The 14375-nt window shown below is 36.9% G+C and overlaps 1 protein-coding gene and 1 non-coding gene across 13 annotated transcripts; both read left to right on the top strand.

The window, feature by feature from the left end:
• Window positions 1–724: 724 nt before the first annotated feature.
• Window positions 725–13551, top strand: TMEM267 (transmembrane protein 267). 12 transcript variants are annotated; one of them, XM_039877078.1, is made up of 5 exons: window positions 2197–2221; window positions 3548–3615; window positions 6798–6957; window positions 8410–8797; window positions 11523–13551. In XM_039877078.1, exons 4-5 carry the CDS (start codon window positions 8486–8488, stop codon window positions 11856–11858), a joined length of 648 nt encoding a protein of 215 aa, XP_039733012.1. In that variant the 5' UTR covers window positions 2197–2221; window positions 3548–3615; window positions 6798–6957; window positions 8410–8485; the 3' UTR covers window positions 11859–13551. The 12 variants fall into 12 exon arrangements, with proteins under 12 accessions (XP_039733016.1, XP_039733020.1, XP_039733012.1 ...); XM_039877077.1 differs by lacking the exon at window positions 2197–2221 and adding an exon at window positions 2251–2341; XM_039877079.1 differs by lacking the exon at window positions 2197–2221 and adding an exon at window positions 2358–2800.
• LOC120614290 (5S ribosomal RNA) lies at window positions 6270–6388 on the top strand. Its single transcript, XR_005655929.1, has one exon. It is a non-coding gene; the product is annotated as a 5S ribosomal RNA (ribosomal RNA).
• Window positions 13552–14375: the final 824 nt, after the last annotated feature.

The raw sequence follows: 14375 nt of genomic DNA, 5'->3' as shown, positions 1-14375 counted from the left end.
CGGGAAAAATAGCAAAGCAAGCAGAGCACAGCAGATTAGGAATATTGCCAGCGATCTGAATGGGCACAACGCTCTCTTTAGCTTCTTTCATGTTGGGCTCCTTGCCACCTTCAGGTCTCAGCAGGGGGTGACTACCCTATCTAAAGTTGGCCTCCCCCAGTTAGTTTCTACTACATCACCCTATTTGTTTCCTATACATCACATACACAAATCATCCAACTTTGTGGTCTCTGTCCTCCACTAGAACTTGAGCTTCACAGTTATTCTGTAACCAAGCATAGTGCCTGGCATATTAAGAGCACTCAATATGTGTTGTATAAATGAATCAGTGCCTTTGGACCTTAGACAGACTACAGAGAAAGAATTGTATGTTCTGTTTTGGTAGCAGGAAACCATCTATGGTGTCCCTCAGTAGCTCTAGAAAGCCTAGACTATAAGAAAACATGTACCATGCTACCCTATGGTAATGCCAAGTTGCTACTGCATATGGATAAAAAAATTTGTTAACATGACTGAAAGCACGTTGTGGTTAATGTATTTGGTGGTATTTTTAATTAGCCTTTATGCTGTATAAATAAAATGTTTAATTTTTCCCCAGTTGAGTCTTTTCCTTTGCCTGAGAACCAAGAGTGTGACAAACACTGAAAAGTTCTATAATTGAGATACTGAGCCACACTTTAAGGTTCTGTGAGAAGCCTGAGTTTGCTTGAGATTGAAGATTCCAATTTTCTGTGGTCTGTTTGAACTATGTAAATTTAATCTCACTGCTGCCCTTGCTTTCCTTCTGACACTTGTTTTGAGAAACTGTAGGTGGGAAAGAGAAAAAAATGTTCCTCTTTGAGCCTCCTCTTTTGGACCAGTACTCCCCAAAGCCAAATGTCAAGCTAGATGTCTTCTTGGTGCTAAGAGAGCACACACTACTCAGACGCAGGGAGACAGGACCTGGCCACAGTCCCAGTAAACAAGCTGCAACTTGTCAGTCCAGGTAACCCATTTCTCATTTAGGAAAAAAAAGTACAGCTTGCTGCCAGCATGAATTTAATTTTATATAAACACACTTTGAGGCTGATGCAAATCTAACTAGTTTTCAATGTGAAAAATATAAAAACTGTTCTTAGAGTTATTTCTAAACAGAACTTGTCTCTAATCCTAATGTAACAGAAATGAATATGATCACTAATATTTTTTCGTGTGGTAAATTTCAAAGCACGACACAATGGAACATCTGGGATTTGACACTTTCAGCGCCTGAGAGTTACTGTATTTTGTAAATACCACTACTAAAAACAGAATGCTATAAATAGAATGATGTCCTTTGTTTCCAAAGATTACCTCTATACTAGTGCAATGCAAAAATAATAAAAGCAAGATATTTCATGGCAAACTTTGGGGGTAGGGTTAGGCCTATAATCTAAGAGTTGTCTGGGAGTAAACGTTGCCGCTGCAGGGTTACAAACTAGAAATCGGTTAATGAGGGTCAAACTATCTTTACGTAGGTGCTTTTTCCACTCTTCAGCATTTAGTGGTCACAATGAAGTGTTCTAGCCAGTTACGGCTGTCCACAGAAAGAGCTGTCTCCAACGTCCACCCGCATAGTGGCGAAAAATTATCAACAATTCCCCAAGGGGGCACTGAAGCGCTACGGAGGAGTCTCAGGTCTGCAAGGCAGCCTGGCCTGTCTCGTGAAAACCTCTCCCACGCCCAACCCCGAAGGATCCACTGAAGGAAGTCGGAAATATCTACATCTTCAGGACCCACGACGGCCTGTAGCTGGTTCCTAGTTCAAGCGTCTGGAAAAAAGGCCTGCGCGTCCTGCTTTCGGTGAGGTTAATTTTGCGTCCCCAGCTTCCCGACCACCACTTGGGTGCGTTGAGGGTATCTCGGCGGTTACCGCTGTGCACGGCGCCGATCAGACCGAGAACGAACCCTTCGGTTTGATTAAAAAAACCAACAAGACACATTCCACTTCCCACCCCGTGGTCCCAAAGTTCTCCCTTTTGGGGCCACAGGGTTTAGAACTCGATGTATCCACCCGCTCCACCTCAGCAGTCAAACTTCCGTTCGGTCGGCTCCGAGTCGAGACACTATCCCGTCATCCTCCCGGTCGGCGTTGCTGGCTGGAGCCCCTCTGGCCAGCGGCAGGCATCTCTATGGTACTGACGCAGGGGAGGAGGGGCGGGGCCTCTGTCCGCGCGGCGGGCTTCTGGCGCTAGAGCCCAGGGTGGGTGCCGCTGAGCTGCAGCGACGCATGGGGCGGGAGGGGGGCGGACGCGACGCCGCGATACTGCGTCCTGACGTGGGAGGCCGGAGGCGGGGACCACCCGAAGTTTGGAAAACCCAGGTTCCGGACGGGGAGGGCGCGCAGGGGCGGCAGGCGCGCGGGACCTGAGAGCAAGCTCGGTGTACTTGACCCGCCGGGGGGTTCACTGTCCGGTGTCCCCGGGATCTTCGCGAAGTCCTGGCACCGTTTTCTGGCTTTGTCGCGCCCTCTAGATCCCATAGGAGCCCAGCCCTCGCCCAAATTCCGCTCCCTTGACGTTTTCCTGGCCCCAGGCGGGGTGCCGGGGGTCTTGATAGAATTACCCATTGCCGTCATTACCAGGCGTCCGAGCCCTTAATGTCTCCGGGTCCTTGGAGGCGTCAATGTGATTGATGAGTGTGACATGGTCCCTTTCCTGAGACGCCAGGGCTTCCTACCCTGTTTTTTTAATCGTCATTTTAAAAGTTTTGCATCACACCAACCCGACGAAAGAATGACTTTGGCAATATGCTGAGACTTGAAACGTCGAAATTCAGCATTGTATGTTTTATTCGTAATGAGTATAGGATTTGACCATTTTATATGGAGGCTATAAAAAGTTTCCGTGAAAGTGAGCAAGATTTGTGTTTTCTTTCTTTGCAAATTAGCTGCATTAGATTTGGCATCTGCTTTGGGTATTGTAGCATTAAAGAAATTATGTTTCGCAGCAACTACAGTTCAGAGGACTTATTCATAAAGCATAATAAAGGCAGTTTTCGGATTTTAGACTGCCTTTATTAGAGCAGGTGCGGGGAGGAAGGGGATGAACTAGAAGATAACATTTACTTTTACTTTTGGAATTTGTCAGCTCTGTTTTGGCAGAAATGTATAATAGATTATTAACAAACAATGAATAATAGTGTATAATTAAAGCGGCTAGTTATGTGTTCGTGGAGTTTAAAAAAGGAAGCTTACTTGGAAAACACCATAGTTGATGACATTTTACTGTAATGGGAATGGGATGTGGCAGAATTTGGCCATTGCAGAAAGTGGCTCCTACTAGTTATAGAGATTTATGATCTGGGTAATTGGCTGTTATGGTAGAGAATTCATTCTAAGTAATATCTTTAATTCATATGCTGAGGATTGTTTACATGCTTACCCCTTTTATTAGTATAATGAAATATTTATTAAACACTTGAGCAAGTTAGATTTTATGTATGACAGGTTTAAAAGACAATTTACTACTGTTAAGGAACTTGCACCTAAAGTGAGAATATGTAAAATAAACATAAAGCTCTTTTACAGCTTAAGAGGCTCCCGAGTCCTTTCTATTTGTAGAGGGAGGAGCAGCAAGTAGAAAAGGGAAGAAAAAGGTAAGAAAAATGGGCACTCTTAGGTGTCCTAGTCAGAGACAATAAATAAGAGGAAATACACTTATTAAATTTCTATCTCATACTCAGAATCTAATCTAAATATATGCACGAATAGTTGGGGTGAAATAGATGTCAAAATTGTGTGTTTCTAGGACCATGATTATACCTTTCTTAAAAATAGAAACTACTGTCTTAGCTGTCTGTTGCTGCATAACAAATTACCCAAAACTTAGAGGCTTAAAATAATAAATGTTTCCTTTTGGCCTAATCTGCCTCTTTATAGAGATATTTAATACATTCACATTTACTGTGCTATTTGTGTTTGATATGTTTGGTACCTATTACTTTTGGTGGGAGAGGGGTAAAGTTTTTTTCTTTGCTTTATTTTCTGTTCTGTTTTGCTGTATCGATCCTTTCTTTATTCCTCTCCCCTACCCCTAGAGATTTAGAAGTCCTGATCCTCAATTCCTTTTTCCCCAGAAATCATACATAGGTGTTGTAATTTCTAAGGCAAAAACTTTTAAAATTCACAATTGTCACATAGGCCCCATAATTTAGTTATGTGTAGAATCCTACAGTAACGATCCTTTTCTCTTAGAGCTCTGTACCCCATGTTTAATGTTGATGTTAATTACATCCTCTTTCATTTGCTGACAACCTTTTTGGGGGGAGGGGATTTGAATATTCTGAAGGATTTTCTCTTTATTTTTTTAATATTTTTTCTTTCACTTCCTACCTCTTTTTTTTTACCTCAAGCTTTTGGAAAAATTCTTTGAAAATGTTCATATTCACTTAATTGTGTCTTTTGAAACATTCATTTTATTATGCATTGCTTTTATTAACCTTTTATTTGAGCAATCAGGCATTTCAGCTCCATAATCTTTCTTGTTTTCAAATTGCTCCTTTTACTTGAACGTCTGCTGTTGTTATTGACAATAAAGTATATTTTCCTAAGTTTTATTATCTTCATTGGTATGTAATTGACATGTAATAAAGTGTACATATTTCAGATGTACAATTTGATACATTTTGATGTGTGTATGGAATTATCACTACAATCAAAATAATGAACATATCTAGCCACCAGAGTTTCCTCATGCTCTTTTTTTTAATCTTCCCTGCCTCTCCCGTCCCCATGCAACCACTGATCTGCTGCTTTCTGTCACTTAGATTAGTTTGTATTTTCTAGAATATTATGTAAATTGAATTATACTATGTACTCTTTTAAAAGAACTTCTGAATGAAAACTTTAAACATACAGAAAGGTAGAGGATAAGTATAATGAACTACAGTGTATCCATTACCTAAATTTAACAATTATAACATTTTCCTGTACTCATTTACTTTTTTAAATTAATAGACTTTTTTTTACATTTTCTAAAAATTTTATTTTATTATTAGTTTTAAGTATAAGGTACATTAGTTAGACATTTATATAGTTTATGAAACAATCCCTTGATTACCCTTTCTTCCTTTTGGCTCTACACCTAGCCATTACATTACTGCTGACTGCATGCTCCCCATCCCCGTGACCATCTATCAGCTACTAATTTGTACTTCTTTAACTTTTCACCCCTTTCTCCCAGTTCCCCAAACCCCTCCTCTTGCCGTCACCAGATTGTCCTCTACAAATAATAGACTTTATTTTTTATAGCAGTTTTAGGTTTTCTAGAAAAATTGAGCAGATAGTATAGAGTGTTCCCATATACAGTTGACCCTTGAACAACAGGATGTTAGGGTTCCTGACTCCCTTCGCAGTCAAGATTCCATGCATAACTTTTATATTGCTTTTAGTAGGTACACAGTACCTGAAACTTAACTACTAATAGCCTACTGTTGGCCAGAAGCCTTACCAATAACATAAACAGTCAGTTAACACATACGATGTATGTTATATGCGGGTTTTTTTACAATAAAGTAAGCTAGAAAAAAGTGTTATTAAGAAAATCATAAGGAAGAGAAAAATATATTTAAGGTACTTACTGGAAAAAATTCACTTACAAGTAGACCCATGCAGTTCAAAGCCATGTTGTTCTTGAGTCAACTGTATTCCCTCTCCTGCTGCACACATTTCTCCCTAATATTAACATTTTGCATTAGCTGGTACATTTGTTACAAGTAATGAACCAATATCGATACATTATTGACTAAAGTCCACAGTTTACTTTAGGGTTCATTTTTTGTATTGTACAATTCTATAGGTTTTGACGATGTACTCTTGTGGGGTGTGTCTGGCTTGTTTCACTGAGTATGTTATAGAGGTTCATCCATGTTTTTGTATGTATCACTCTTGTTTCTTTTTATTTCTTTTTCCACTTTTTTGTTTCTCCAGTTGGGTTGTTTGGAATTTGGAGCTAATGTAGATAAAACTGCTTTGAACATTGTGTACAAATTTTTGTGCAGATGTATGCTTTCGTTTCTCTTAGGTAAATAGGAATGGAATGGCTGTCATACAGTAGTGGTATGTTTAACTTTTTGAGAACTGGAAAGTACTTGTACCATTTTACATTCCCACCATCAGTATATGAGAGTTCTGGTTGCTCCACATCTTGTCAGCATTTGGGATGATCAGTCTTGTTTTAGCCATTGTGATAGGTATGTTTGGTATCTCACTGTGGTTTTACTTTGCATTTCCTTAGAAATTAATGATATTAGTCTATGGCCATGCCACCCTGAACACGCCCGATCTCGTCTGATCTCGGAAGCTAAGCAGGGTCGGGCCTGGTTAGTACTTGGACGGGAGACCACCTAGGAATACCAGGTGCTTTAGGCATTAAAAAAATAAAATTTAAAAAAATAATAAAAATAAAAATATTAATGATGTTGAGCATATTGCATGTGCTTATTGGCCATCTGTATATCATCTTTGTAAAGTACTTTTCAAATCTTTTGCCCATTTTTATATTGTTAACTGTGTTTGAGAATTTTTTATTCTAGATACAAATCATTTATCAAATATGAGATATGCACATATTTTCTCCCAGTCTGTGGTTGGTTTTTTCATTTTCATACCATTTTGTTTCAAAGAGTAGAAGTTTTTAATTTTGATGTTCAATGTATCAGTTTTTTAAAACAGGTTGAGCTTTTGATATTGCATCTAAGAACTCTTCGCATAACCCAAGTACGCAAAAATATTCTACATTTTCTTCCAGAAGTTTTACAATTTTATGTTTTACTTTTAGGTCTGCGATCCCTTTGGAGTTAATATTTGTATGTGGAGTAGGGTACCAATTGAGGTTCATTATTTTTGCATATGGACATCCTGTTGTTCCAGCACTATTCGTTGAAAAAAATATCTTTTCTGATTTTCCTTTGCATGTTTGTCAAAAATCAATTGACCAAGTATGTGTGGATCTATATCTGATCACACTCTATTCTGTTCCTTTGATCTATTTGTCTGTCTTTATACCAAGACCACACTGTCTTGATTACTGTAGCTTTCTAATAAGACCAGAAATCAAATGGTGTAGTCCTTCAACTCAATTCCTCTTTTTCAGAGTTGTTTTCCTATTCTAGGTCTTTTGTATTTCTCTATAAATTTTAGAATATACACAATGAACTATGTATAGTTTTTATCACAATGGAAATTGATCATTCTCAGTAAATCATTTAGTTACTCTTTAGTCTCAGAATTAAAACAAAACAATATGAAACAAAAACTTCAGGTATTATACAATATTGCTAACTTTTAACTGGATAAATGATTTCAATATTCTATGCCAGGTAAGCCCTCAGCACAGAATTATGATTGCCTTTTTATGTCAATTAAGATTCTTTGGTTAAAGGCAACAAAAAAGAAAGGGATTTATTAGGAAAATGCTGAAGTAGCTCATAGAAGTGAAGAGTGAGTTTCAGGAACTAAGGCAGCTCTGAGAACGTTAGAGTTAGACCTGAGGACTTAATGTCCTAATGATTCTTTTTTCCTAGGCTATTCCATGTAGGGGAGCCTGTTGTCTGCAATAAGAAAAGGAACTTTCCTTACCAGCCTCACTTAGAAAAATTCTAGAAAGGAGTCTGATTGGCCTAGTCTGGGTCACCTTCATAACTAGATTAATCACTACTAATCTAATCACTAGTGGAAAAGGATTGCTAATTAGTAATTACTAATTAATCACTGCAACTAATAAGGGAGTCAGGGAATTTTGATCAGTCAGCTCCAGAGTGTGGGTATAGTGATGAGCAGTTTTCCCCCAGGAAGGGGATGCTGCTACCAGAAGTATGGAAGGTCGTTGCTGGGTATATAGGCACAGTGGATGCCTACCACCACCTAGTAAACATCGCTGAGAGCTCGAACTTCTCAATGACCTCAAAGTAATAGATTACAGTCAGTGGGTTTTCTTAAATTTCCCTTCATATACATTACCAACTAAACTTTTTCCTACAAAGCTTTTCTCTTCGGTCCATATGGCATATTATATGTAACGTGCAAGAAATGCCATTTTTTAATACATGAACGTTGTTAAGAGAGTAGATCTTTAATATTCTCACCACACACAAGAAAAGGTAACTGTGTGAAGTGATGGATGCATTAACTTTATCGTGGCAGTCATTTCACAACATGTATGCATATCCAAATCATCACATTGTACACCTTAAACTTAGTGTTGTATATCGATTATATCTCCATAAAGCTAGGAAAAACAAAATAAAATTACTGACAACAGTTAAAAAAAGAAATACCAATTTTTACAACTTGGTTTTATCTTTGTGAAATTATTGCTGATAATGTCTTATTTAAATATTATATGGTAGCCCATCATCTTCATGAATATTTTTCTCTGCTTTCGATTTTAGGGTGACCGGGAATGTAAACAAGAATAACCTGCTTGTTTCCTGATGGCTTTTAGTCTATACTGACATACGGTTTGTGATGGCATCTGAGACTGAGAAGACCCATGCTTTACTACAGTCTTGTAGCACTGAATCTCTTATTTCCAGCCTTGGTCTGGGGATATTTTGCCTAGTAGCTGACAGACTACTACAGTTTTCCATAATTCAGCGAAATGACTGGCTCCGCGCTCTCTCAGATAATGCAGTGCATGGTGTGATTGGCATGTGGTCATGGGCAATAGTCATTGGAGTCAAGAAGAAGACTGACTTGAGAGAAATTGTTTTAGCTGGATTTTTGGCCTCTGTTATTGATGTAGATCACTTTTTTCTAGCTGGATCCCTATCTTTAAAGGTAAAGATCATGTATATTTAATTTTTCTGGCCTTTAATTCTTTAGCACCATTATATTGATCTTCACAGTATTTTAGTTAGAGCTATAAATAATAAGCTTTATTTTAAAATAAGAAAGCCCATTCCTTCAACTTTTTTGAGCACCTAGTGCTTCCCTCAAGGTGCTCACATACATGTTGCTGATCAAATTACTTGACATCACAAAGTGCCACGGATATGCACAGAGCAAGGACTTAACTAATTGTACCTGAAGAGTTCAGTGTCGGCTTTACAGAGAATGTATTTAGTATTTAGCCAGCTCTTGAAGGAAGGATTAGCCAACTGGTTTAGAGTAATGGATGCCATTCTCGGGGCTATTCTAGTTTTTTTTGTATCATTGTTCTTTCTTCCAGACCACACTTAAATTTCTCCCCACAGTCTTCATGTTTTATGGATAGTACACAACTCCCAAGTGCTCCATAACAGTTAAATTGCATAAAGATGATTCCCAGTCCTGGGAAATGACTTTAATGGATTTATTCCCTGAATCTCTCATGGAGCCAAAAGTATGCATTTCAGTGGGCTGATCTGGACACAGTCCCTGGTAGACAAATTGAGGAATTTCATTGAGGCATCAGAGATTTAGCTATATAGTAACCTATTAGCCTTGCAAGTGAACTAAGCTTAAAGTGGCGGTTCAGATAATAGTTTCTAAGTGTCAATAGATTTTCCTACTTTTACCTGTTTATGATGTGTAAACATTTCAAGAAAAGAAATACAAACTCATTGAGCAAGGACTTTGCTTCGCTGCCCACTGACCTAGAACAGTGCCTGGCTCACCTAGTTGATGTTTGATAAATATTTATTGAATAAATGAAAAAGATATCGTCTCATTATGTGTCAAGTACTATACCAGGTATGTCTCAGAGATCATTTTACAACCAGTAAGGAATCAGTAATTCCCTATTAAAGACAAATTTCAACTTTTCTGCTCTGAGTGGAGGCAGCATAACATTGCTGTTTAAGTTTGGAATCAGAAGACTTGAGTCTGAATCCTTGTATATAGTGTTAGCAGATGACCTTTCTTCTTTAAGTCTCAATTTCCTCATCTTCAGAATGTGGATTATAACAATACTTACCTCATAGAATTGTGAGGATTAAGTGAGCATGTTAATATAAATGGATTTCACAAATAAAAGTGTGCAGAGTCATTATCCCTCCAGACATAATCCAGAGTATAACTGCTTTCTGCCAAGTAGCGATTACCAGCGGCTTCCTCATCCCACCTTGCTGTTGAGGAGCATGATATAGTGTAGGTAGAGAACTTAAAAACAAAGATGGAGATGAAAATGGAATAATGATGCAGAAGAATGGAATAATAATGTGGAGGAGAAGGGAGAGGGAAGCATGTAGAATAAACTCTTTGATGTTCAGTCAGTAGGTAGGAGTTAAAGAACACTTGTTTAAGTAGTGGGTTTATAAGATTTCCACTTTAATTAAGAGTGTTCTGATTTGACAATGTGGCAAGGTACAGTCTCTTTAATGGATGATTTTTTTTTTTTTTTTAATGTGGTTAGAGGGTTGCATCCTCTACTTTTTTTGTTAGGTACCTAATTTTTTTTCTTTTCTACTCCTTTTCCCCTTCACTCAATCTCCAAAGGATTCCTCTTCCTTCCATCTTCTCCCCCAGAACTGAGGTCTTTCAAAGCCTCCAGTCATGCACACTTTTAAGTAATTATCTGTATGAGTGCTCTGACCTACTGGGACCCTTTTCAGTATTTTCATACAGAAGTTGCACTTTCTCCTTCTGGTGGTAATTTTAGATCATTCTAAGGTTTCCCCTCATCTTTCTTCAATGTAGTTTTTCCTGGCTTGTGGTGGGTATGTGCGAGAGAGAGCTCACTGATTTGGTGTTTATTTTAATATTTTAGAATATTTGAAGTTTGGGCATTCTCTGACTTCTATCTGTGCTGAGTGAGGGTTGGTATAGTTTTATTTATCCTTGTTCTATAATGCTTTTGAGTATATGTGGGAGATTTAGATTTAGGCAATCCTCACTATCCTTAGCTTTCTTTTTATTAGAAATTATCTAGTTGAAAATTAGCCTTTAGAATATGTGAGAATGAAGCCTTATTCATGGATCATTCAGAGATTAAGCTTGAAGTTTTCATTTGTTTAGATAATGATTACACTTTTTGCAATGGTTTAGAAACTTTACCGAAGTTTATTTAACTCAAACTTAGAATACTTATTTAAAATAATATAATCTTTCTAAATGTTGTAAATAAATTCTGAAAGTATTCAAGACTAATATAAAGTGGTTACAACCAAATATTCCTCTTTCGTGCCATAGTTAATAAAAGAATATTTTATTCAGTTGTGAAATTTTTTTTAACACCCTTAGAGGCCCCAGACAATTCTTTAAAACTCCAAATTTACACAAACCGTACATTTAGGATGTAAATTACATTTGAATTATGACTTTTCTAATCAGATAATAGGAAACTTAAAAAATTAATCACCATGTTCTTGAAATCTTGATTTCATTTTTATTGCAAAGGATACCTTTTTTTAATTTCCTTTGCCTGTATATAATAGATTAAATGCATGTATTTGGAGGTGGCATAGAAAATGATTCCTTTGCATTTCCAATAGACTTCTGAAAAATATTTTAGAATATTCAGAAGCATCTATAAAATTTTGTTTGCCACAAAGGAAATGACATAGCCATTGCTTTCCTTCCATAGGCTGCTTTGACTCTTCCACGAAGACCATTCCTTCACTGTTCTACTGTGATACCCATTGTGGTTCTGACCCTGAAGTTTACTATGCACCTTTTCAAGCTCAAAGACTCATGGTGCTTTCTTCCGTGGATGTTATTTATGTCCTGGACCTCACACCACATCCGAGATGGCATTCGTCATGGCCTATGGATATGCCCATTTGGAAAAACTTCTCCTTTGCCATTTTGGCTTTATGTAGTAATTACATCATCTTTACCTCACATCTGTTCATTGGTTATGTATTTAACAGGGACCAGACAAATGATGTCTTCAAAACATGGAATTCATATTGATGTCTGAAGTAATCATATGGCAGTCTTAGAGAAGCAAATGGTTGAGACAATGATAATTAAGTGTAGCCAACATTAAAGTGAATTTAAAAAACATATTAGGAACTTATATTAATTATTATAATTCCTGAATCTTCTTGCTCAGGAAGCATGTACAAATTTTTTTATATTACGTATTTATTGTAATTCTACTTCTGTAACACTCTAGTGCAATATTAGAGTTTCATTAATTCGATGATATATTTTTATTGTTTCTTCTGTTTATCTGGCTCTACTGATAACTATTAGATTAATATCCAATTAAGTTTTCTGGAACTATAGCTTTCAGATAGTTTATTTCCTAAAGAAAAACAGTTTAAATTTTAGGGTGACTAATTTGTGGAAAGTTAGCATTATATTTGGATCCACATTTTCCTAAGACATTGAAACAGTGAAATGGCCAAAATAACAGATCATGAATAAAATGTATAGAGAACGCTAACATTTCTTTATGTCATTTATGTTGATCCTTACTGAAGTTTAATTTGCCAAGTGTTTTTAGTGAGCTGTGATTACTGGCATAATCTGCTTCAGTGGACTTGTGAAAAATCGTTACAATAGTCGCAAAAGACAGTAACTAACTTTAGATTTAAGCTATTGTTTCAGAAATCACTATAATGTGTTGGCTACAGTAACATCTTCCTGAAGTATTATTTTTTTAGTGTCTGCCCCAGAATTTTGTGTTAGGGTTTTAACTGTTTTGAAAAACATAACTAAATTTAACAAAATATTTGTTGAAAATTAACATGAACAAAATATTGATACTTGGCTCATAACCATAGGATTTGAATTCACACAAAAAAGGACTTACCAGTAATGTAATTTAGGATGTAAACTTATAAATGTGCCATTAAAATTGTTTTAGTTGCTGCCAATTTTTTTACACACAATTGTAAAATAATATACTAGTTAAATCATTTTTTAAAAATCTGCCTGATACTGAGAGACAAAACTTTCTTTTTTTTTTTTCTCGAAATAAAAGTAGTTTTTGAAAATTTGATTTTCCTTTGTCCTTTCAGGTTAATCTTCTGTTAAAAATGATTAGCCTTGGTCTTTGGAGCCACGCTTCTCTCGCACAGGCCTGCTTCCACGTCTGGAAGTATACTTTCTCTTCTAATAAAACTTTTGTTTTCTACTGTAAAAAAAAAAAAAGAAAAGAAAAAAAGGTTAACCTTTATAAGAGAAGGAAATTTAGTTGCTGTAAATTTTAAATTTGCAGTTTAATGTTACTTTGATATAAAAGCCATTTCCCCAAAGGCACCTGCTTTTGTTTGTAGCATATGTGCCATCTGCTGTCTTCGTATTTTCTTACGCCTTTGTGATTTGTAATGTTAGTGATTGTGTGCCTTATCCTCTGAAAAATGATGTAGCAACGCCTTATCCGAGCAGATCTTTCTTATTAAGTTAAACAGTGTCCTGTAAATTGTTATAAAGGTTTAGTCTCTTTAATTTTTCATTTTGTTTTTAACCAATTGATTTTACAATCTACTGGATCTTACAAGCTGTTATTATCTTTCGAGAGCAATTATTGTGTCAGTTTCATTGGTTTAATAGTAAATATACAGTGGGGGTAAATTTGGTTAAGGTAGAGCTTTTTAAAAAGCATATGATTTCAGAAATTTATGGAAATAAAGCATTATCTTGTGTAACTTTTTCTGACTAAATCATAAAACTCTGCTTTTTTCTTTCTCCAGGCCTAATTTAAGAATGTCACATTGGCATTTGGTGGTTGTCCTAACTTTATTAGAGTGGGAGTTCACTTTGACCATGACTCTGCTTAAACAACTGCAAATTTTGAATGTGAGTTTATCTTTGTTCCTGCCTCTACCATCAGAAATGTTCCCTGTCCTCTAAATGGTCTCTGAAAGCTGCGGTTATAACACCTCGAAATATAACAACCAACTTCCCATAACACCATTTTGTTCCTTTTCTTAGAGAAAGAGTTTGCGTCAGTGTATCGTACTGGAAGTTGGGTTGTATCTTGTTTGCATGTGTGTATTTTCTTCATCCTCTAGATGTCTTCCATTCACTTAGTGTTTCTCTATTGACTGTTTCACTGATCTGACCTCCCATTCTACTGTTTTCTGGAGTCATGTCAGTTATACTCAGGAGAATGTCCACCTCTGAACTATCTTCTACTCATCCACAAGCCTAGTTTTCCTTAGAGGTGGGCTAAGAACCCCTGCTGCATGTGGGTTAAAATTGTCATGTATCTTCACCCCCTTTCTTTAACTTAGACCTTTCTTCTCCCAGGCACCCCCCAACCTCCATCCAATCAGGCAGATACTTCCTGGCTCCTTTTTCTTTTGGCTGGTGGGACAATTACTTCGTTTTTCCATTTTCCCATCTGAAGGGGGGAGAAATCGGGGCTATTTTAGTCTTTGCTCAACCACTGTCACAGCTAAACCTTTTGTCCATCATAGTTCTCAATTTTCTTCGTTTGATAGCTTTTATTACTCTATCGTCCTTACCCTCACATGCTACCCTC

Source organism: Pteropus medius, unplaced genomic scaffold, assembly GCF_902729225.1.
Source record: "Pteropus medius unplaced genomic scaffold, Ma_sr-lr_union100, whole genome shotgun sequence".
NCBI lineage: Eukaryota > Metazoa > Chordata > Mammalia > Chiroptera > Pteropodidae > Pteropus > Pteropus medius.
The sequence above is the reverse complement of the archived record's forward strand: the minus strand, read 5'-3'. Positions and strand labels throughout refer to the sequence as shown.

Excerpts from the sequence above, each read along its gene's own strand:
- TMEM267 (XM_039877082.1), top strand. The coding sequence starts at position 8,486 with ATGGCATCTGAGACTGAGAAGACCCATGCTTTACTACAGTCTTGTAGC. Across the intron at positions 8,798-11,522 it reads CTGGATCCCTATCTTTAAAG|GCTGCTTTGACTCTTCCACG; the intron begins GTAAAGATCATG and ends TTCCTTCCATAG.